At 44.2% G+C, this 22,496-nt stretch overlaps 1 protein-coding gene across 1 annotated transcript in view; it reads left to right on the top strand.

The window, feature by feature from the left end:
- The window catches only part of LOC124596333 (BMP-binding endothelial regulator protein), a 694,738-nt gene that overhangs the window by 222,665 nt on the left and 449,577 nt on the right, over positions 1-22,496 (top strand). The window contains exon 2 of the mRNA XM_047135436.1: positions 5,048-5,135. Within this exon, the coding sequence (XP_046991392.1) occupies positions 5,072-5,135 (64 nt within the window). The 5' untranslated portion in view covers positions 5,048-5,071. The remainder of the gene's footprint in view (positions 1-5,047; positions 5,136-22,496) is intronic.

The raw sequence follows: 22,496 nt of genomic DNA, 5'->3' as shown, positions 1-22,496 counted from the left end.
CGCGTGATCGTTACGGTCGCAGGTTCGAATCCTGCCTCGGGCATGGATATGTGTGATGTCCTTAGGTTAGTTAGGTTTAAGTAGTTCTAAGTTCTAGGGGACTGATGACCACAGCAGTTAAGTCCCGTAGTGCTCAGAGCCATTTGAACCATTTTTACGACTTGTCGATCCATCAGTAGAATGAACCTAGAAGTAAAAATTTGTGAACTCGTCTTTTGGTTTTTTTATGTCAGCAACTGTCGATTATCAGCCTTGTACTCATTAGATAACTTGTTGCAGACTCATCTTTCTCTAACTTTTTATGAATCTCTTATTTAACTCTCGTAGAAAGGAAAAATAATAATATTTGGGGTTTCTCGATCTGAAAGTTTACTTTCAGTGTAAAAGTTGGCACAAGGGATCATAACAGTGCGCAAACGGTTACTATTGTCGGCGACTCGGGATTAGTACGAGGGGGGAGGAGGAGGTGGTAGCGGAACAAAGACCATAAAATAGTTCGGTCGAATCCTTCTGTATTTCCGCAAATGCATGCCGTTATTGGCAAACAGTCAATCACAGCAGGAACTACAGCCTGAAGAATAAGTCAGTTCAGTGAAACGGGTCGAACATTTTATTCCTAGTTACCCAGGCCGCTACGGTCTCGCCATTCCATCTACGGAGAGTGAGTGCAGTCTGAATAAATCTCTGCCTGTGCTGCTTAGTGATGCCACGCGTCGCTCTCTCTCGCGTAGTTTATGGATTCCTCAGTGAATCTGTATTCCAGCCACGCAGCGTGCGTTATGAATGACGCACTTCACCCAGTGGCACAGTTTGTCGTCCTGCCAAGCGGCGCTATGTGTCAGATGACAGATCGTCGTCTGGGACCGGGGACACGGCCGTGTCCGGGATGTCTGGAGCAGGGCAGAGTGCTGTCGACGCTACACAGGTCAGTCTGACGTCACGCGCCGCCCCCTGTAGCGTCGCGACGGCGGCGCCGGGGTTACACGAGGTCAGCACGCAGTGCGTCGGCGCCCCTGGCAGATGCCCAGCGCGCTGTCGGCCGCGGTGCATGCGATGCCGGGGGATAGCGCCGCCCCACACGCACTTCCTGGCACCGGGGCAGCCGTGCGTGGCCCCAACATACAGCCTGGGGTCGCGTTCACAGTAGTTCTTTTTTTATTCGCTTTGATATTTACAATCATAAAGCCCTCTCCAAAATATGATAGAAAACTAGAATTGCAGTGGGTCCGCCTTCTCGAAGGAAAACAATTTACACTGTTGTGTACTCTGTACAGTAGAGAAACAGTTCTGAGATCGTGATTGTTGGTATCAACATGACAATGCACCCTGTCATAAGCGAACATCTATGGGGTTTGTGGAGGATACAATTTCTGAAACGGACTGGCGTGCCCAGACACGTGACCTGAAGCCAATGGAACACCTTTGGGATGAGTTACAACGACGACTTTGCTCCAGACCCTATATTTTCTGATTGCGGCTCTTGACGAATTTTCATATTTGTTGTAAGTGCCTACGGGACCAACCTGCTGAGTTCAACGGTCCCTATGCTTACACACTACTTAATCTAACTTAATCTAACTTACGCTAAGGACGGCACACACACCAATGGCCGAGGGAGGACTCGAAACTCCGCCGGGCGGCAGAAGCGCGGACCGTGACAAGGCGCCTCGACCGCGAGACTACCCCGCGCGGCTCTTGAAGAAGAAGTGGCTGTCATACCTCCACATCCTTTCAGACACCTCTTTGAAAATATCCACAGCTGACTTCAAACCGTCGTAAAGGAGGAGAGTGGACCCTCCTCATGTTAATGTCCACTAACTGGTGTCGAGGTACTTTTGACTAGCTAGCGTACTTTGCCTTTTTTTACCTTATGTATGTCCTGTGGCTCCCAACAGAAATCAGCAACAAGCATATATTAACACAGCATGTTATCTGCAACACAAGGATGATAGGGGAACGTCTGAACTCGATTTTTTTTAATATAGCCTCTAAACTAAGTAATCCGGTAAAATAGTTACATATGCTTCTTTCTGATGATAAACAGTTCAGTAGCGAACCTGTCCTGAGCTATACTTGGCTATTATTAGCCTAATAAATGTGTTGTTGTTATTGTTTGTGTGGTGTCACCGCCAGACACCACACTTGCTAGGTGGTAGCCTTTAAATCGGCCGCGGTCCATTAGTATACGTCGGACCCGCGTGTCGCCACTGTCAGTGATCGCAGACCGAGCGCCACCACACGGCAGGTCTAGAGAGACTTACTAGCACTCGCCTCAGTTGGACAGCCGACTTTGCTAGCGATGCTACACTGACGAAGACTCTCTCATTTGCCGAGAAGATAGTTAGCATAGCCTTCAGCTAAGTCAATTGCTACGACCTAGCAAGGCGCCGTATTCAATTGATATTTATTATATGAAGCATGTATCATCAAGAGCGATGTTCTACAATTATGGATTAAAGTTAAGTATTCCAGAAGCTACGTACTTTTCTTTATAGCATTCATTACGTATCCTGTTTCAGACCTCACGCCAGCCTGCGTGAGTGTAAGCGCGTGCCTTTCGGCTTCCTCTCATTGTGTCTAGGCTGTCTTGTCTAGACACAACAGTTTGTATGTTTAAAGTTACCTGCGAACATCGGTAAAATTTGGTGAGGTTTTGATTTGGAATAGTATATGGTGTGATTTGCTATTCACAGATTCTGTTGCGGATTTATAACAGCGTTTACTTACGTTTTCTCGTGATCGTTCGCGAATTCTGAATGTTACTATGTTGCTGTGCCTTACACACACTTTTCACTGTACATTTACGTTCCAGAGGCAGTGTTGACAGTCGTTTGTTTCACTGTTTAGTTTGCAATTGGTGGCAGCGAAGTTTGAATTTGTTCAGTTGTATTTTTATTGTGTGTGTGTGTGTGTGTGTGTGTGTGTGTGTGTGTGTGTGTGTGTGTGTGTGTGCGTGTGTGTCTGTGTCTGGTTCAAATGGCTCTGAGCACTATGAGACTTAACATCTGAGGTCATGAGTCCCCTAGAACTACTTAAACCTAACTAACCTAAGGACATCACACAACACCCAGTCATCACGAGGCAGAGAAGCTCTCATATGAGTCTGTGGGTGTGGAAGCGCGTATTTTGTTTGATAGTTCGGTTAAATTGTTGAATAATGTTCTGTTGCAGACTACTATTTGATCATGGATGATTTTTATGCCTTGCTTAATAACCTTTAGGTGTGTTAGTTTCCTTCTGTTGTTAATAAATGGTCCAGATTCACTGTGTCTTGAGGTCTCGAGGTCATTTTCTATGCCTCTGGGGCGATAGCTGTTTTCAGTGAGGCGGTCTCCAATTTTGGAATTTGCGCTGTCGATTTTCAATGCTATTAAATGTTCAGAGTACCTTATTCTAAAATTTTTACGTGTCTGTCCCATGTGCTCTACTCTAAATTATTTACCTAAAAGTAACAGTAAATAATTTCGAAATAAATGAGTGGCTATTCTCCGAGAGCTCGTCAGACTTCGAGCCGTGTTCTCAACTTTCAACCGTACACCTCCAGATGTCGCTCCAATCGCTGGTTATGCGGAAACAGTACGTGACCGCAGTAATAATGGAGATATTGTAGTGACTTGGCAAGACAGCGAAGCCACTCGGAGGTAGCCGAAAGGCACGCGTTTAAGATCACGCAGACTGGCGTGAGGTCTGGAACAGGACAATGTCTTGAGAATTGCAAATAAAGTACGAAGATCTTGGAATACTTAACTTTAATCCATAATTGGTGTACATCGCTCTTGTTGATACATAAATAACAATCTCAATATAAACTGGTAATGGCGCCTTGCTAGGTCGTAGCAAATGACGTAGCTGAAGGCTATGCTAACTATCGTCTCGGCAAATGAGAGCGTATTTGTCAGTGTAGCATCGCTAGCAAAGTCGGCTGTACAACTGGGGCGAGTGCTAGGACGTCTCTCTAGACCTGCCGTGTGGTGGCGCTCGGTCTGCAATCAATGACAGTGGCGACACGCGGGTCCGACGTATACTGGCGGACCGCGGCCGATTTAAAGGCTACCACCTAGCAAGTGTGGTGTCTGGCGGTGACAGCACAGTAAAGAAATCAGTTCTCAGAGATCTACTTTGCGTAACTTTGACGGTAAATTTCGATTGTTTAAACTCAAGAGAACCCTTCTTACTTCCAAAATTAACATTGCGTTTCCACAGGAGGTCTTTGGAGCCCCACAAGCAATTTTAGGAGAAAGCAGTTCAGAAAGGGAGTATCCGAGATGGGGAGTAGCTTTCGGTTCTTTATTTCGTACCAATAATATTTACGGTGTTTGGGAACGACCCTGGGTCGGGAGGCGCGGCCGCTGGCTGCTATACAGGCCGCCCCTGACTTGTTACGGCGTTCCGTCGGACGCCGGCCATCGAACGGGTGCTCCGCCCACGAGGGGTTGAGCCGTTCCATCAGAGCCGATACCCTCAGCTGCTCACACCACCCCACACGCTTGCTCCCACGCATCGATCCCTGCGTCCTGTCAACAACTTTTGGAAACACTGGTTTTATATTTGCTGCACTACGTGAGAAGAGTGTATTATTTATGAAGTGAGAGATGGAAAAGTCAGTAAGGTTCAAATGGCTCTGAGCACTATGGGACTTAACATCTGAGGTCATCAGTCCCCTAGAACTTAGAACTACTTAAACCTAACTAACCTAAAGACATCACACACATCCATGCCCGAGGCAGGATTCGAACCTGCGACCGTAGCGGTCACGCGGTTCCAGACTGAAGCGCTTAGAATCGCTCGACCACACCGGCCGGCAGTCAGTAAGGAAACTGGACGATAATTATTTGTTTTCCTTGTCATATTCCTTATAAAATGGTTTAATAGTTGCATATTTTAACCTTTCTACAAAAGTACAAGCAGTGATGTTTTTCATGTATCACTGAGGACGTTACTTAGTGAGTTTGGGTGGCGAGCCCCCCAAGGCGCACCAATGAGCGCGCAGCGCCCCTGCCGGGTTGTAGACTACTAGTGTATGGACGTCTCCCCGTCGTGTTCGCAGGTCGCCAAGCAGAGCCCGGCCGCCATGTTGGCGCCTTCCCTCGTGCTGCTGGCCGCCTGCGGTCTCGCCGCCGGCTCCCTCATCAACGGTGAGTACCCGTCTCTGTGTGTGTACTCTACTGCGTCTGCACTGCTGCCACCTGCCGCCTCACCTCTCACACTCCAGGCGGGCGTGATCAGCAGCTGAGCGCTGTACCAAAAAACATGAGTGACGGTGACAAGAGGCGAACTCGGGAAGAAATCTGCTGTGTTCACGCCATGACGTCTGATACCAGTTACGACGCGGTCTTGTGGCGAAGTATATCTAGAAGACACATGAGTCCTAGTACTGTCCATGTGCACGTTAATGACAACACTCTTCTTGCAGTCAGTAGCGTTGCGCCTCAGATTAACCGTCTGTAGGACTGCTTGTATTCTGTATTTATTTCACTATTCAAATTGGAAATATCATGAAAGGCATAGAGAAACACAACATGTACAAGTCTAAAATGAAACTGCTGGCTGGGCAAAACAATACTGGTCCTGAAAATATTTCGTGCACCTTAAAACAGACAACCCAACTTACATTATATGCGGCCGGAACCGAAGTTAAGTTGGGTTGCCTATTTTAATGTGCGTGAAATATTTTCAGGCCCACTTTTGTTTCGCCCACCGCTTACTAGTATATGTTCTTCGCGCACTTTGTCCTGTGACGCCACGGGGTCGGCACGTTAATCTGAATTCGGCAACGATACCGGACGACCTTTCTGTCTCCAACCCTTCTCCACACCCCCTCTGCCCACCCCTCTCCTCTCCCCATGCCCCCGCCCCAAGAGGAAATTTGTCTACCCTCATTTGTCTGCGTCTAGTGTTATTCCATGGGAAAGTTTGAGAGCGTTTGGTTATTTGGTTCAAATGACTCTGAGCACTATGGGACTTAACATCTGGGGTCATCAGTCCCCTAGAACTTAGAACTACTTAAACCTAACTAACCTAAAGACATCACACACATCCATGCCCGAGGCAGGATTCGAACCTGCGACCGTAGCGGTCGCGCGGTTCCTGACTGAGCGCCTAGAACCGCTCGCCCACTCCGGCCGGCGTCGGTCATGAGTCAACAGACATTCTCACTGACAATAATTTCGGGTGAAGGCCAGATACAAACGAAAATTAACATATTACTGTATGTTGATAATTTTTACTTTTGGACCGCCTAATTACAGTGGAATGAAACACAGTTTTCGTGTCATAGGGGTTTCGCCTTTACTCTTTGCAAGGCGTCTTCAGTGGCCTGCAATATCTACATATACTCTGGTCCTGTGAAGTCCGAAAAACAAAATATCAAATAGCAATTACCGGTATAAGAAATAGAGCGCCAAAAACGGAACGAAAACGCAGCATGTAGAATGACATCCACGAAACCTAAAAGTAAGCCTTTAAATTATTACTGCATTATAGAAAAGTAAACCGCCAGATCTGTTTATTACCTACATATACATCGTCACAGAATATAAACTAAATAGTATACACAGAAATATCTACATATTCGAGGGCACTGATGATGCCCGGCAAAGAAAAAAGCGAAACATGCATGGCACGAGAATTGTGTGTCCTTCAGTTGTAATTAGACGGTCCAAGACTAAGAACTATCAACGCACCGTAATATTATACGCAACTGAGGACGACAGGGCTACAAATTTTGATGTAAATTAACATAGTACAATTTTGAAAGGGGGCTTTCGCTTTGATTTTTTTGGAATCACTATTCATAATTTTTCCGCTGAAGGTAGGTGCAATAAAAAAGACAAAAAAAAAGAAGGCTGGGCAACATGAGTGACATTTCAACAGCTACTTCTCCTCTAAAGCAGAAAATTTTAAGAATAGTTTGCCGATTCAGTTTTTTCACTTTCGTGCCCTACGTAAAGGTTGTTTTTGGCATTAAAATCTTCATGTAACGTATTAATGTTTTAATATGACTATGTTAATTAACTCACTATTCATTAAAACAATAGCCTTTACTTACACTCGATAACCAGTGCCAACGTAGTTTGACGCCCAGTGTCGTCTATACGAGAATGACCAAGCTGATATGTAATATAAGTATCATCATGGTCATCATAATCTTCTAAGGGTTAAGTGTTATAGTCTCCTGTTCTGCTCTCCGTTATCCGTCCACCTGCTGCCATGTCTTCCTTGTTCTCTCTTTCCAATTGGCCGACAGTTCATATATTTATTTGGTAATCTATTTCATATCATTCTATCAACATTGCGAAACAAATCTGTAATCAGAACTTTGTTGTATGCACTCAGAGTGTAACTGAAATATTTCGCTCTCCAAAGCGAGTCAGCTATCGACCTTGTGCATGCATGACACCAGATATCACAACACTCACACTTTGAAGCAATGAAGGTGGTGTATTAAATGTCCACATTGTATGCAGTTTTCATTTTTACGTTATATGTACGTACCAGTGTCTAAGGATTGTAATTCTTGTTAATTTGTTGGAGACACGTTTGTAGTCACTAATGTTCGGCTTTAGGCATCTAGCCATACATCATCATCATCATGGTCATCATAATCTTCTAAGGGTTAAGTGTTATAGTCTCCTGTTCTGCTCTCCGTTATCCGTCCACCTGCTGCCATGTCTTCCTAGTTCTCTCTTTCCAATTGGCCGACAGTTCATATATTTATTTGGTAACCTATTTCAAATCATTCTATCAACATGATCCATTTCATTCTATTCTCTTGTATCTCGTCTTTAACTGAAAAGATTCTTAAATCTGATTGTTTCATTCCTTACTTTATTCATTTTTTTACAGAGAATGTCTTATGAACTTCGTCTCTGCAACTTGTATTTGCGATTTTTCTTTTTTTCATACTGTCCATGGTTCGGAACAATATACAAGACTAGGCGAGGCTATAACGTTATAGAATTTTATTTGTGTTTCCTTTCTTGTTTTTCATCTTACAGTTGTTCCTCAGATAATTTGAAATCTAGTAACCTTCTCAATATCTTTGCCTTCTTTAAGTTAAATATCATACCCTATATAACTGAATTGGATTACGTGTTTCAAAATTTTCTCATTTATTATTATTTTCCATCTTGAAAGTCGTTAATTTTGTCTTATCCGCAGATGAACTTAAATTGTAGTATATTGCGTTTTGTCTCAATCTCTATAATCCTCTTTGTAAATAATCTTCTGTTTCCTGTACAATTATCTGTCGCCAGTATATAATAGAGTATCGCAAACTGCGACATAGTCGCGAATGCAATGGTGACCCGAAAAAGTAGAATAAATTTCTTTTATTTCAGGTCTATGGTCACAAACTTGTAAATTCTCAAACTACCGGTTTCGGTCAGCGATGGCCATCTTCAGGTCTGTTTTATAAAAACATATCCTAATATACTGGGGCCATAGTGGCACGTCAAATGCCACTACGGCTCCAGTACATTAGGACAAGTTTTTATAAAACAGATCTGAAGATGGTGATTCCTGATCCAAACCGGCAGTTTGGGAATCTACAAGACTTGAAATAAAAGAAATTTATTCTATAATAGAGTATTAATGAGAAGCTAGATCCTATTTTAATTCCTAACTGTACTTCAATTCTGTACTTTAGGTTTCCACTTCATAACAGGTGGTCAACATATAAATGAAATAAAGTGGGCGATAGACTACACCCTTGTCCAACACCTTCGTTTATTAAAATTTCATCTGATGTTTCCGAATCTGAAATTATAACTTTTTCGTATTTACATATACTCGTACATTCTCATTGGTATTAATAAGCTGTGTACGAAAACCTTCTATTTCTAAAATTTTCTGAAAAACGAGTCTTTGTACCTTATCAATGTCTTTCTCTTAATCCTAGTTACGTTTCTAAACCAAATTCCCGACGTTGTTCAGTAATTTGACATATTACAAACGCATCATACCACGAGCGTCTCCTCCTGAAGTCTGGTTGTTCTTCTGAAAGTAGTGTATCAGCAGTCGTTTACGACCGTCGATAAAGAATTTTCTCGTAAAACTTTATATATGCATTCTAGTAAACTTAGTCTGCAATTTCATGTTTCGTTGCTATTGCCTTTTTTTAAATATGTATATAAATTTAGCTGTGTTTCATTCTTCAGGCATGGAACAAATCTTCCAACAGACATTTAAAAAATAGCGAAAGTCAAATCCCAAAATGATTCCTCCATATTTGATCAATTCAGCATTAATTCCATCCAGGCCAGTAGCTTTTCTGTTTCTTTTTTCTTCTTTGTTGCATTAGGGGTGATTTTAATTCTTTTATGTCTACTTGTCCTACAGACTTATTATCAGTTTTTATATAATAACTTTCTGCATCAACTTTCTACATCAACTTCATCGTTCCATAAATTTCTGTAATTTTGTATCAACTGATTTTCTGTTACTGTATTACTGTTTGCAGTATCTATATTCTGTCTGTCATGTTCAACATTAGCAATGAATCTTTCCCAGGATTAGCTATGGTCACTTTTTATTTTGTTGTTTTATTTCCTTTCCTTTCATAAGTTTCCTAGACTTCGTTCATCCGTGTTTGTAAACAGGTTTTATAAGTAAGCGATACAAATCACTTAACTATTATCTACATTACTGTAACTATTAAGTAGATTATCCCTAATTTGCTTATTCACCAGGGTCTTCGATAGTTAGATGTCTTGTGCCTCCCTGTATTGTATAGAGGAAAATGTATGGCTTAAATCGTGATGACGTGTACCGTATGTGCCATCGCAGCCAATACTTCCTACTTACATTAGCTGACTTCGTCAGCTCACAAGCAACCTTTCAGTTTCCTACTCACAGATCAGTAGGAACCTCAGACTACATTCCGCAAAAGAGAATCAAATACAGTATCATCGGTTCTTCGATCTACTGTACAGGTTGAGTCAAAAAGGACTTCACAACTTTGGAATGATATAGAAATTTATTGAGACAACTTACAGAATCGGTAAGTGCGTCTTTTGTAGTAAACACCATTAAGTTTCAGATAAAAGTGTCAAGTGCTACTTTGGTTAACACGTTTCTTGTAGTGGCTGTTTTCACAGCAGCTGTATATAAATTGCAGTTGTTTCAAAGAAAATGCCTTTTGCACGCTGCACATCGAACTTTTTATTTTTATTTATGCACCCATACGCATTTCGCCTTTTTTACTAGGCGTCTTCAGTGAGTGTCCTGAAATATTACATGATTTGTCCTTTTTACACATAGGTTATGGTTTCACATCTAGGTTATAGATTTCGTAAAAAAAACGTTAAGGAACTGTTTTTAAATCTATAACCTAGATGTGAAACCATAACCTATGTGTAAAAAGGACAAATCATGTAATATTTCAGGACACCCACTGAAGATAACTTATAAAAACGGCGAAACGCGTCCGGGTGCATAAACAAAAATAAAAAGTTCGATGTGCAGCGTGCAAAAGGCATTTTCTTTGAAACAACTGCAAGTTATTTTGGTTCTATGTGACTACCATTTGTGACGCGACAAACATTCCACTGGTGATCAATTTCTTCCCACACTCGTTCTACCAAATAGGGTGTAACTTGGGCAGTGGCAGCATAGATCCAATTTTTCACGTCGGCTAAATCGTTTGGTATGGGAGGAACATACACACGGTCTTAAATGTAACACCGGAGGGAAAAATCCAGTGTCAAGTCTGGGGAGCGAGGTGGCCATGCGATTGGCCCTCCACGGCCAATCCACGGACGTGGGAAGTGATTATCGGGGAAACGTCTAACTTCCGTGAGGAAATGAGGTGGTGCACTGTCTTGCTGGTAGTAAACCATCCCATCTCTCTCATCTTAATCAATCTGTGGAATTAAAAAGTTTTCAAGCATATCCAGGTACGCAATACCAATGACATTTTTCTCCAATAGGAAGAAAGGGCAGTACACTTTCAATTTGCTAAGACCATAAAGCATATTAACTTTGGAGTTGTCACGAATGTTTTGCAGGGTTGCATGTGGATTTTCGCTGCCCAAATTCTGCTGTTGTGAGTGTTCACAATGCCACTGCTATAAAATGGTGACTCATTGCCGAAGAGTATTATGTTCAAAATGTTCAAATGTGTGTGAAATCTTAAGGGACTTAACTGCTAAGGTCATCAGTCCCTAAGCTTGCACACTACGTAATCTAAAGTGTCCTAAGGACAAACACATACACCTATGCCCGAGGGAGGACTCGAACCTCCGCCAGGACCAGCCGCGCAGTCCATGACTGTAGCGCCCTAGACCGCTAGGCTAATCCCGCGCGGCGAAGATTATTATGTTCAGGAAAGAATCGTCGGCCTGTATCCGACGCAAAATTTCCGCACAGAATTCCCCACGAGCAACCTAATCTGCATCGCCAATGTACTGCGCCGTTGTGAGTCTGTATGGTCAAGTGTCTATGCGGTACTCCCCAAACATTTTTTTTGCGGAATGCCAGTTTCGCGAGAAGCACGTCGCATTGATTTTTGTGGACTGCGGGCAAAGCTCTCCCTAACATGTTCGACAAAGCCATTAAACACGTAGGCGACGTGGTGATTTATTATGTCGCAGTGGAAAGCCAGTCTCAATAAAGTTCTTGTCCCGAGAGTAAATTGTAGGCTTACCTGGAGGTTCTTCAGCGTATTCGGTGCAAAATTTACGCAGAACAGTTGTTGCAGAGTTCGTTTCATGAAATCAAAACTCACTGCGAGGACGCTCCGCACCAGCGAAAGAAGCCATTGTAACTGTGGACTGTGCGGGCGTTCCTGATGGCGGAATGGGGTACTGATGCACTACGCGAATCAAACTTCAAGCTGTTCGCTACAAAATTACACATCTACATATTCCGTAAGTTATGTGAATAAATTTCTATACCATTCCAAAGTTGTAAGTCTTTTTGAGTCATCGTGTATATCTGCTTTAGCACGTTTGACGCCACACGTGACAATAACGCTACGTCGCAGGTCGAAGCTTCCCCTCCCATCCCTCCCCCTACTCTTACTACCTACACAATCCACAGCTGCGATCCTTATCTGTCGAGATAATCCGAGCTCCGTAATCCCTTGGAATTGTTTTGACGGCCACATTTTCCTCTCTATTTCCCGCAATACTTCGGCCTCTGAGGCCGAGATGGGGCGCCGGGACGTCGCCGCCGACGTTATGTATGACTGTCACATTTCGCCGATTATTTATCGCGACGCGCCCGGAAGAGCGAGAGGAGAACTCGACGACGAGAGCGTCTCGCCAGACGCCGGCCGGGGGATCCCCCGGGAGACAAACGGCTGCTAAGTGGCGGCCCGCCACCGCTTTCTCCGGCCGTCCGTCAGCGCCGCCGTTTCGGCACTGCGGGCACCTCCTCAGTTATCAATAACGCGGCCGGCCGCTCTTAGCCGCTGTTAATCGCTGCCGGTGCGGCACGCACGGCATTTGCATAGCGCTGTTACCGGCAGTTTGTTTGGGAAAACAAATATTTAAAAACGTGTCACCCGTGATGCATGTTATGGGCGCTCCGGCATTAGGTGAGCGCGCCCGGCTCTCGTATATCGCGATCCAATTGGTCGTAAATCGGCGCTCTCGCCACGCCCACCCTGCAGTCTCTCGCCCTACTCCCACCCCTCACCGTCTCACCCTCCCCACCTCCACCAAGTCCCTCCCTCCCTCCCCTCCCCACAAATCGCCCAACCCTCGTGCAGGGCCTCCCTCACGGCCCGAAACCACTACTGAAGCCGTTCCAGCAGTGGTTTTTCATCGGTCATTCGAAGAGACTGTCCCGCCAATTAAGTTAATAAATCGGATCGTTCAGGTCAGACGGAAAAGGAGAAAAAGGAAAAGAAGACTTAGTAATCTCGGCAGTAACTCAGTGACCGTCGAACAGCGTAATTTCTCTTCGAGGTCTACTGGCGGTGATAGGTCAAACCACCATTCCTCTTCCGCGCCAAGGACTAACAGATATTGTGGTAGCCCCCTTTAAAAACTGTGATTTTTATTTCACATGAATGATTCACGAAGTTCGACAAATAAAGCAACTAGCTGTTGATATCTGTTCTTAATGTTCCACCTACTAATCGATAATTCGCACGTTTGTGACTTCGTGTAAACACTGATTCAGTAAACCTGTGTTCCTTTAGACTCAAAGGATCTGGAGAATATTGACAGCCTTATAATGAAGTTTCCCAGTAGTACATTATCCGATGCACATTTAAATTATCGAGTGATGTAGGAAGTCATGGAACTTGTATTCGAGAGATTGGGATAAAAGAATACGAAAAGTCATGGGATAGCAATATGCATATTTTCAGATGGCAGTAGTATCCTCCACGTAAGGTATAAAAGAGGAGTGCATTAGCGGAGGTGTCATTTCCACTCTGGTGATTCATGTGAAAAGGTTTACAACGTGATTGCCGCCGCACAACGAGAATCACCGGACTCTGAACGCGGAATGGTAGTTGGAGCTAGACGCATGGGACACTCTGTCTCGTATATCATTAGGGAATTCAGTATTCGGAGATCCACAGTGTCAAGAGTGTGACGGACAAAGCAGTGGCCGACGGCCGTCACTTAATTACTTGCGTGGAGTTGTCAGTGCTAATAGACAAGCCACACTACGTGAAATAACTCCATAAATCAATGTGGGACGTACGACGAACGTATCCCTTAGGGCAGTGCGGAAAAATTTGGCATTAATGTGCTACGGCAGCAGACGACTGACTCGAGCACCTCTTCATGACATCGCCTGCAGCGTCTCTTCTGGGGTCTTGCCCATATCCGTTGGATCCTAGACGACTAAATAACCGTGGCCTGGTCAAATGAGTGCCGATTTCAGTTGGTAAAAGCTGACGGTAGGGTTCGAGTGAGGCTCAGACACCGCGAAGCCAGGGACCGTAGTTCTGAACAAAGCATTGTGCAAGCTGGTGTGGGCTGTGTTTAGATGGTCCTCTGGTCCGTCTGAAACGCTCATTGACTGGAAATGATTGTGTTCGGCTACTCGCAGACATTTTTAGTCATTGATGGACTTCATATTCCCAAATATCGATGGAATCTTTCTTAATTATATTGTCCCATGTCACGGGGCCGCAATTTTACGGCACTGGTTTGAAGAACATTCTGGACAACACGAGCGAATGATTTGGCCACGCCGCGCGGGATTAGCCGAGCGGTCTACGGTGCTGCAGTCACAGACTGTGCGGCTGGTCCCGGCGGAGGTTCGAGTCCTCCCTCGGGCATGGGTGTGTGTGTTTGTCCTTACGATAATTTAGGTTAAGTAGTGTGTAAGCTTAGGGACTGATGACCTTAGCAGTTAAGTCCCACAAGATTTCACACGCATTTGAATTTTTTTTTTATTTGACCACCCAGATCGTCCGACGTGAATCCCATTTGTGGGACATCATTGAGAGGTCAGTTGGTGCACAAAATTAGGCATCGGCAAACCTTTCGCTATTACGGACGGCTGTTAGATGCAGCATGGCTCATATTTCTGCAGGGGGTTTCCAACGCCATGTTCAGTCGATGCTGCGTCGAGTTGCTGCATACGCCAAGCAAAATGTGGTCTGACACGATATTACGAGCTATCCAATGGATCTTCTCACCTTGGTTTAAATTATCTGCGGTTTCCGCAAAGCGCTTAGGGCGAATTCGGGAAGGCTCCTTCGAGAGGGCGCAGCCACTTTCGTTTCCCAATCCATCTGAACTTCTGTTCCGTTTCGAATGGCATCTTAGTCTATGGAACGTTAAACCCTAACTGGATTGAAACGCGTACGGTATTAAATTCATCATTAGTAGCACAAGAGACTTCGTCAGATGCTGCTTCAGCGAAGGACATCAACATGGTCAGCATGTCGTATAGAAGCGCTGTTTACAGCCGCTCAACACAGAGGTCATCAGCGCATCATACAAGAAGTAAGTGTGTTTTCCCGAAACCGGCCTCAGATTGTTCTTAATCTTCTTATTGTTTTTAGAACTGCGGATCTGGCGTAAGTTCTCAAAGCGCCTTCCGTACTGTTTGGAGACAGAAACAGTAATTAGACATCTTTGTAGGAGGTAACATCAGACACAGAACTGCAGTTATTAATAGATGGGGCATAACCAACTGAAATGCTCGTTACTGACGCAACTGCTGGTCGGTAAAAACAGTACTGGATGACGAGAACACGTTACGTTACGCATTTTTTCTGGAGTCTTGTTGCACTCGATTGTGCTTTTTTTGCGTCGTAACACTTCGCTTCTCCATCTTTCGCCATAACATTGCTGTGCCGTATGGGATGCTTACAAGAGATCACTGACGGAAAACATCGAAAATGTCCAAAGAAGAGCAGCTCGTTTTGTATTACTGCGACAGGAGAGAGTGTCACGGATATGATAAGGGAGTTGGAGAGGCAATCATTAAAAGAAAGGCGTGATAATTCCACGAAATTTCAGTCACCACCTTTATCCTCTCAATGTGAAAATATTGTCGCGAAGCTGCACAGGGAGAATGACTGTCGTAAAAAATTAGAGAAATCAGAAATCGAACGAAAAGAATTAAGTTTTCATGATTTAAGCATTTATTTTTCGACACACATTGTTAGAGAGTTGGATGGTAGAGAGATAGTTGACGTAACTTTTCGGAGTATCGTACGGCGTCATGAGGTAAAAAACTATGCTGCAGAAAGCAACGTTTCGGCCAAGGTTACAGTGTCCTTGTTCTGGGTCTATTGGATGCATAAGTTTATCAACAACTTAGGGAAAGATAGATTGGTACTTACCGTAAAAAAGACACGTCAGTTGCAGACAGGTACTATTAAAAGATACAGACAGCTTTCGGCCACTGCCTTCGTCAGTAAAGACACACACACACACACACACACACACACACACACACACACACACATGTGGTGAATGTTTTGTGTATGTGTGTGTGCTTGTATGTGTGTCTTTACTGACGAAGGCTGTGGCCGAAAGCTATGTGCGTCTTTTAATTGCACCCGTCTGAAACTTAACGAGTCTTCTTTACGGTAAGTAGGATTCTTTCTTTTCCTACGTTCTTGATATTCCTACCTGGAGCGTCCATTGTTCGATTGGATGTATAAGTTTTACCGTTATTCGGCAAACTATAGCAGAACGAGCCAGTACGAGCGCGCACTGTGTAGACAAATCTGCTAATTTGGAAATTTTTGGAAATTTGTGGCAAGGTCTTATGGGACCAAACTGCTGAGGTCATCGGTCCCTAAGCTTATGCACCACTTAATCTAACTTAAACTAGCTTACGCTAAAGACAACACACACACACACCCATGCCTTAGGAAAGACTCGAACCTCCGACGGGGAGAGCGGCGCGGACCGTGACAAGACGCCCAAGACGGCGCGGCCACCCCGCGCGGCACAAATCTGGTTATTTGGACTCAGGCAGTACACCCAGGCTGTGTTAACTGGTGCTCTCTTGGTAAAATCAAAGAAGCCTCGAAGCGCAGATAACTTTCATCAACAGCAAGTTGTTCGCACTCACACATGTCGTTCCTCAAACACAGCACTGTTCTGTCAGTGGAGCGGTGGAAGAGACTGTCAATGCGATATCAGTATCGTTCATTCTCTTTCCCTGATCGATTTAGCGAGCGCAACGGAAGAGGGAACGGCAGTCGAAAGTCGTTCGTGCTCGCTCTTATCTCTGCCGTGGTGCGTTTATGGCCGTTAAGCGGAATAAATGGCGGCGATAGCGGGCGGCGTCAGGGATACTGCCGCTCGGAACTTTCGCAATGGCTCCTCTTCTCCCAGGCGGAACGTCGCCTGCGCACTCGAAATCTCGCAGTGTCTGGGAGATACTAAAAGGACAGCTTACAAGTCTAGCGGCGCCGTCAAACTCTTTCCATCTTCTCTTTCAGTCCTAAATTACAGCATCCATGTAAGTTCCAACGGAACACAGAAACTTTTCGCAATGAGCCATAATATGAAGATTTCAGCACAATATTCTCAGGACTGCTTCTTCTTATTTGGTAGGCCTATTTGTATCACATTACGGGTATCGACTACATGTGCTCAGTCTCCAAGTAATCTCGTTAATTTTTAATGTCGTCTAGCGTTCCTCTCTCTCTGTTGTCGTCGATCTTCCTTTAGAATACTGTTCGTTGTATGCAGTTTCGCAGATATAAATGTCCCATTCCGTTAGAGCTACTGATAACCTTGGGAGAGATAGCCATGACAAAACTCTTCCATCTGGTGAGCAAGATGTATGAGATAGGTGAAATACCTTCAGACTTCAGGAAGAATATAATAATCGCAATTCCAAAGAAAGGAGCTGCTGACAGGTGTGAGAATTACCGAATCATCAGTTTAATAAGTCACGGCTGCAAAATACTAACACGAATCCCTTACAGAAGAGTGGAAAAACTGGTAGAAGCGGACCCTAGATTCCGGAGAAATGTAGGAACACGCGAGGCAATACTGACCCTACGACTTCTCATAGAAGACATGTTGAGGAAAGGCAAACCTACGTTTATATCATCTATAGACTTGGAGAAAGCTTTTGACAATGTTGACTGGAAAATTCTAAAGGTGGTAGGGGTCAAATACAGAGAACGAAAGACTGTTTACGATTTGTACAGAAACCATATGGCAGTTGGAAGAGTCGAGGAGCACGAAAGGGAAGCAGTTTTGAGAAGGGAGTGAGACAGGGTAGTAGCCTATCCCCGACGTTATTCAATCTGTATATTCAGAAAGAAGTGAAGGAAACAAAACAAAAATTTGGAGTAGCAATTAAAGTACAGGGAGAACAAAAAAAAAACTTTGAGATTTGCCGACGACATTGTAATTCTGTCAGAGACAGCAAAGGATCTGGAAGAGCAGTTGAACGGAATGGACAGTATCTTGAAAGGAGAATATAAGGTGAACATCAAAAAAAAGCAAAACGAGGATAATGAAATGTAGTCGAATTGAATCAGGCGATGCTGAGGCAATCAGATTAGGAAATGAGACACTTAAAGTAGTAATTGAGTTTTGTTATTTGGGGAGCAAAATAACTGATGATATAAAATGCAGATGGCAATGGCAAGAAAAGCGGTTCTGAAGAAGAGAAATTTGTTAACGTCGAGTATGGATTTAAGTGTCAGGAAGAATTTTCTCAAAGTATTTGTATAGTGTGTAGCCATGAATGTATGTGAAACATGTGCTGCCACCTTTGTCTCTCTTTTTTATTTCTAAACAACTGACGCTAGTTTAGCTTACTTTTCTCTGTGAGCCACTTTTGTTAACCATGGTTTTTTTGTTAAAGTAAAAAAATAACAGACGGAATTTTTCTTCTTCTTTTTGCGAGAGTTCCATAACATTGATGATTTAGTCTCACCACCAATTCCCAAAGCTTTTGATAAAAAAATAAGTTATGTTTACAGATTATGTAGCCTCATCTGAGACAGTTCCCTGTTTGTCACCAATCTTTTGATAGGGACGTTCATGGTTAGAGTCAGGCCACCAGTTCTTAGCATTAGACCTGGATAATACGTACAGTTTTCAGTCAAACGTTTTTTAACTGTTCTTCAACAAGGTAATCGAGAACTGTGATGGTGCACGTAGGCACGACGCGATACTGTTAGACAGTAACTTCCTGTAGGTCGACAGGAAAATTATAAGGCCCTACTGCCGGTCTTTTGGCTGGACCCCCATCAAGCAGTTGTACAGCTATCGCCCGACAGCCTTATGTACATGGCCGTGTATTGGTGGTTGCATACGCTCGACGAACCAGTCGATCCACGATCAATGAGACACTATTTGTTAAAGATCTCAGAATGGCGAAAATTGTCGCCAACGACATGTAATTTTTATTGTTGAGATTGTAGGAATGGAGCCTGCATTATAAAGGGTGATTTAAAAATGTGAACACAATTTCAGTTGGCTATATTTCCTGGACTATATGTTGTATTTTCAATCTATGAATTACGACGAGCGTTCAATAAATGACGCAACACATTTTTTTTTCTTAAAGCAGGTTGGTTTTATTCAGAATTACAATACACCCTATTATTCCCACCCATTTGGCTGCAAAATCCTATTTTTCAACATAAGATCTGTTCAATGCGAGGCCTTTGCACGATGTTACCGGGAAAGCCCGTACTTCCGCGTGGTACTGCTCTGTTGGTCGACATCGGTGCCAACATTTTGCTGCATCAATAAACTCTCCATCATCCAAGTGCTGCTGCCCGTGGGGTGCAAACTTCATTGGCCCAAATAGATGGAAGTCGGAAGGTGCGAGATCCAAGATGTAGGGTGGGTGTTGAACAGGAGTTCAGTGAAGTTTTCTAAACTCCTCTCGGGTACTTCCAGTTGTGCATCGAGGTGTTTGATTGTAGCCCGACGATCACCTCGAGTTAGTGTCCGCACGTTCCAACATTGCTAGAACCACAGCTGTGTGCGACCGGCCGCCAAGCTGGAGATTGGATAGGTTTGCGCGACCTTGTTGCGATGATGACAGACGCCTCGCCCAGTGACTGGCCGTCTTTTGTTCACTGCTAGGTTTCCGTAGACGTTCTGCAAGCGCCTATGAATATCTGCTATGCGCTGTTTATCCAGCAAAAGGAACGCAGTCACAGCTGTCTGCTTGGAACGCACCTCCATTTCAGGCGCCACTGTGAATGCTACGTATAGCGCTGCCATCTATCGGAACTCCATGAAACTATACGAGCTCAAATGCGAAAATTCTCCATGTCTCACAACAAATTCCGCGTTTTGTCAACCGAAAGTGGCCCCGAAAAAACGTATTGCATTATTTATTGAACGCCTTTCGTACATTTGACTATATGTATCTTGAAGTTTACAGATGTTCATGTGCTCCCCTCCCGCTGCAGGCATAACAGGCAGGTGATAGCTGAATCGTCCCACGTTCGGTGACGAGTGTCTTGCGACATAGAGTTCACCACAGCTGTGAATCATTTTCTTAGGTCATTCAGTTCTCAGGGAAGAGGTGGTACGAAAACTGCATTTTTCACAAACCTTCACAAGAAAAAAGAATCGCACCGTGTGAGATTAGGATACCTCGGTGGCCAGAGGCTAAGTGCTAAGTTCTCATTCCTTATGCAGCCTGTCCATCGCTGAGGTAGAGTTTAATTGAGGAAACGTCTAACAGCCGGACGGAGTGGCCGAGCGGTTCTAGGCGCTACAGTTTGGAACAGCGTGACCGCTATGGTCGCAGGTTCGAATCCTACCTCGGGCATGGATGTGTGTGATGTCCTTAGGTTAGTTAGGTTTAAATAGTTCTAAGGTCTAGGGTACTGATGACCCCAGAAGTTAAGTCCCATAGTGCTCAGAGTCATTAGAGCCAAACGTCTAACATTCAAATGCCAATAGGGCGGATCTCCGTCGTGCTGGGAAAAGTAATCTCCAGAATATTCATTCATTTGTGTAACAAACTTCGCTTAGAGCTCACTCGAATGCACTCCATATGCGGGTCCGATACACGCCGTCAGTCGGGACTTTTGTCTTTACACAGAGAGCCAGTTTCGTCAAATTGTTTATTCCAACGATCAATACTGGCTCAAATGGCTCTGAGCACTATGGGACTCAACATCTTAGGTCATAAGTCCCCTAGAACTTAGAACTACTTAAACCTAACTAACCTAAGGACATCACACACACCCATGCCCGAGGCAGGATTCGAACCTGCGACCGTAGCAGTCCCGCGGTTCCGGACTGCAGCGCCAGAACCGCTAGACCACCGCGGCCGGCAACGATCAATACTCTTTCTCGTTGGAGGTTCAACGCTAAAGTTAGGCCGAAATGCACGCTGCAACGCAGTAGCAGACTCGCTTTTACTGAAATCACGAATGCAAAAAAGTCTTGTGTTGCGTAGTAGCCACGTCGTTTACAATTGAGACGCAGTATACGCCGCAGGTGGTGCGGATCTGGAGCGCTCTAGCGGTAGTATTCGAAACTTTACAACACTCTCTTTCGCATATACTGGACAGAATTAAAGTACAATGCATAGTGCAGGAAATACAGCCAACTGAAATTGTGTCCTTTATTTTAGTCAACTTGTATATAAAGGAAGAAAATTCTTTGTAAGAAACCGAACGACAACGTACATTAAAATGTTTTCCTTCCTACATCGCAAAAATAGAATTATTATTCATTAACGATGTGTTTCGGCTCGTGGCATCAGGAATGTGTAACGAATATACAATGGTAAATTTATTTTGCGATCCAATTGAAAAGTACATTTTAATTTTTAAAACCATCAGAATACTATTACGATGTCAATAATAAGAATGGATTATAGAGAGAGAGGTGTATCTGACGAGGCAGACGTGATTGCAGAAAGTAATAAGCATTTCCTAACAACCTACGTTAGGAATTTTCGTCCTTCTGCAGAAAGGGTCATAGTGATGTTTTGGTGATTTTCAATGCAGTAATAAACAAAAAATAGTGAATATAAATACTTACACATTTACGAATCTTCATGCTCTCGGGGCGTGTTAGTGCTGGAATTTAGCGGTAACCAAACTTTATCTTCTGCATCTTCGGCGATGACTGAATGTTTTATGGCTCTGAGCACTATGGGACTTGACATCTCTGGTCATCAGTCCCCTAGAACTTAAAACTACTTAAACCTAACTAACCTAAGGACATCACACACATCCATGCCCGAGGCAGGATTCGAACCTGCGACCGTAGCAGTCGCGCGGTTCCGGACTGAGCGCCTGAACTGAATGCTTTACAGCAGGAATATTAGAAGAAGGCAAAGTGTGGTTGCGGATGAATTCTCACAATTTTATGAATTGATGGGACGTAAGAGGGTTCCCCAGAGAGTAACACACCGCGGTTTTTCTTCAATTATTCTTTACTGAACAGAATGAGAATTACACAAGCCGGCCGAAGTGGCCGTGCGGTTAAAGGCGCTGCAGTCTGGAACCGCAAGACCGCTACGTTCGCAGGTTCGAATCCTGCCTCGGGCATGGATGTTTGTGATGTCCTTAGGTTAGTTAGGTTTAACTAGTTCTAAGTTCTAGGGGACTAATGACCTCAGCAGTTGAGTCCCATAGTGCTCAGAGCCATTTGAACCATTTTTTGAATTACACACACGAAAGAATGGTGTTTTATCTACACACCCGATTTTCCATGTAATCTCCATCCCGTATTACGGCCTCCCTCCAGCGCGAAACAAGGACGTGTATGCCCTGTCGGTACCAATACTTGTCCTGGTGGCGGAGCCAGTGCTTCACTGTGTGAATCATCTCCTCATCGTCCTCAAAATGTCTTCCCCGAATGGCATCCTTTACTGGCCCAAACAAGTGGAAGTCCGAGGGGGCTGTGTCAGGAGTGTCATCCATGGATGGTCTCCCCGTCCGCTGCGAATCGTGGAGCTCCACCGAACCGCCTTCTGATGACCTCGCCCTCCGTGCCCTGCAACTAACTGTACTTCTGAAATTACAATTAAATCAGTACCATTAGCTGCTGATGGGCGTTGATATACATCAACGGGGACAGTTGAAAATGTGTGCCCCGACCGGGACTCGAACCCGA

This window comes from Schistocerca americana, chromosome 2 (genome assembly GCF_021461395.2).
Source record: "Schistocerca americana isolate TAMUIC-IGC-003095 chromosome 2, iqSchAmer2.1, whole genome shotgun sequence".
In the NCBI taxonomy this organism is placed as follows: Eukaryota; Metazoa; Arthropoda; class Insecta; order Orthoptera; family Acrididae; genus Schistocerca; species Schistocerca americana.
Note: the sequence above shows the minus strand (reverse complement) of the source record. Positions and strands in the feature narration are given on the sequence as shown.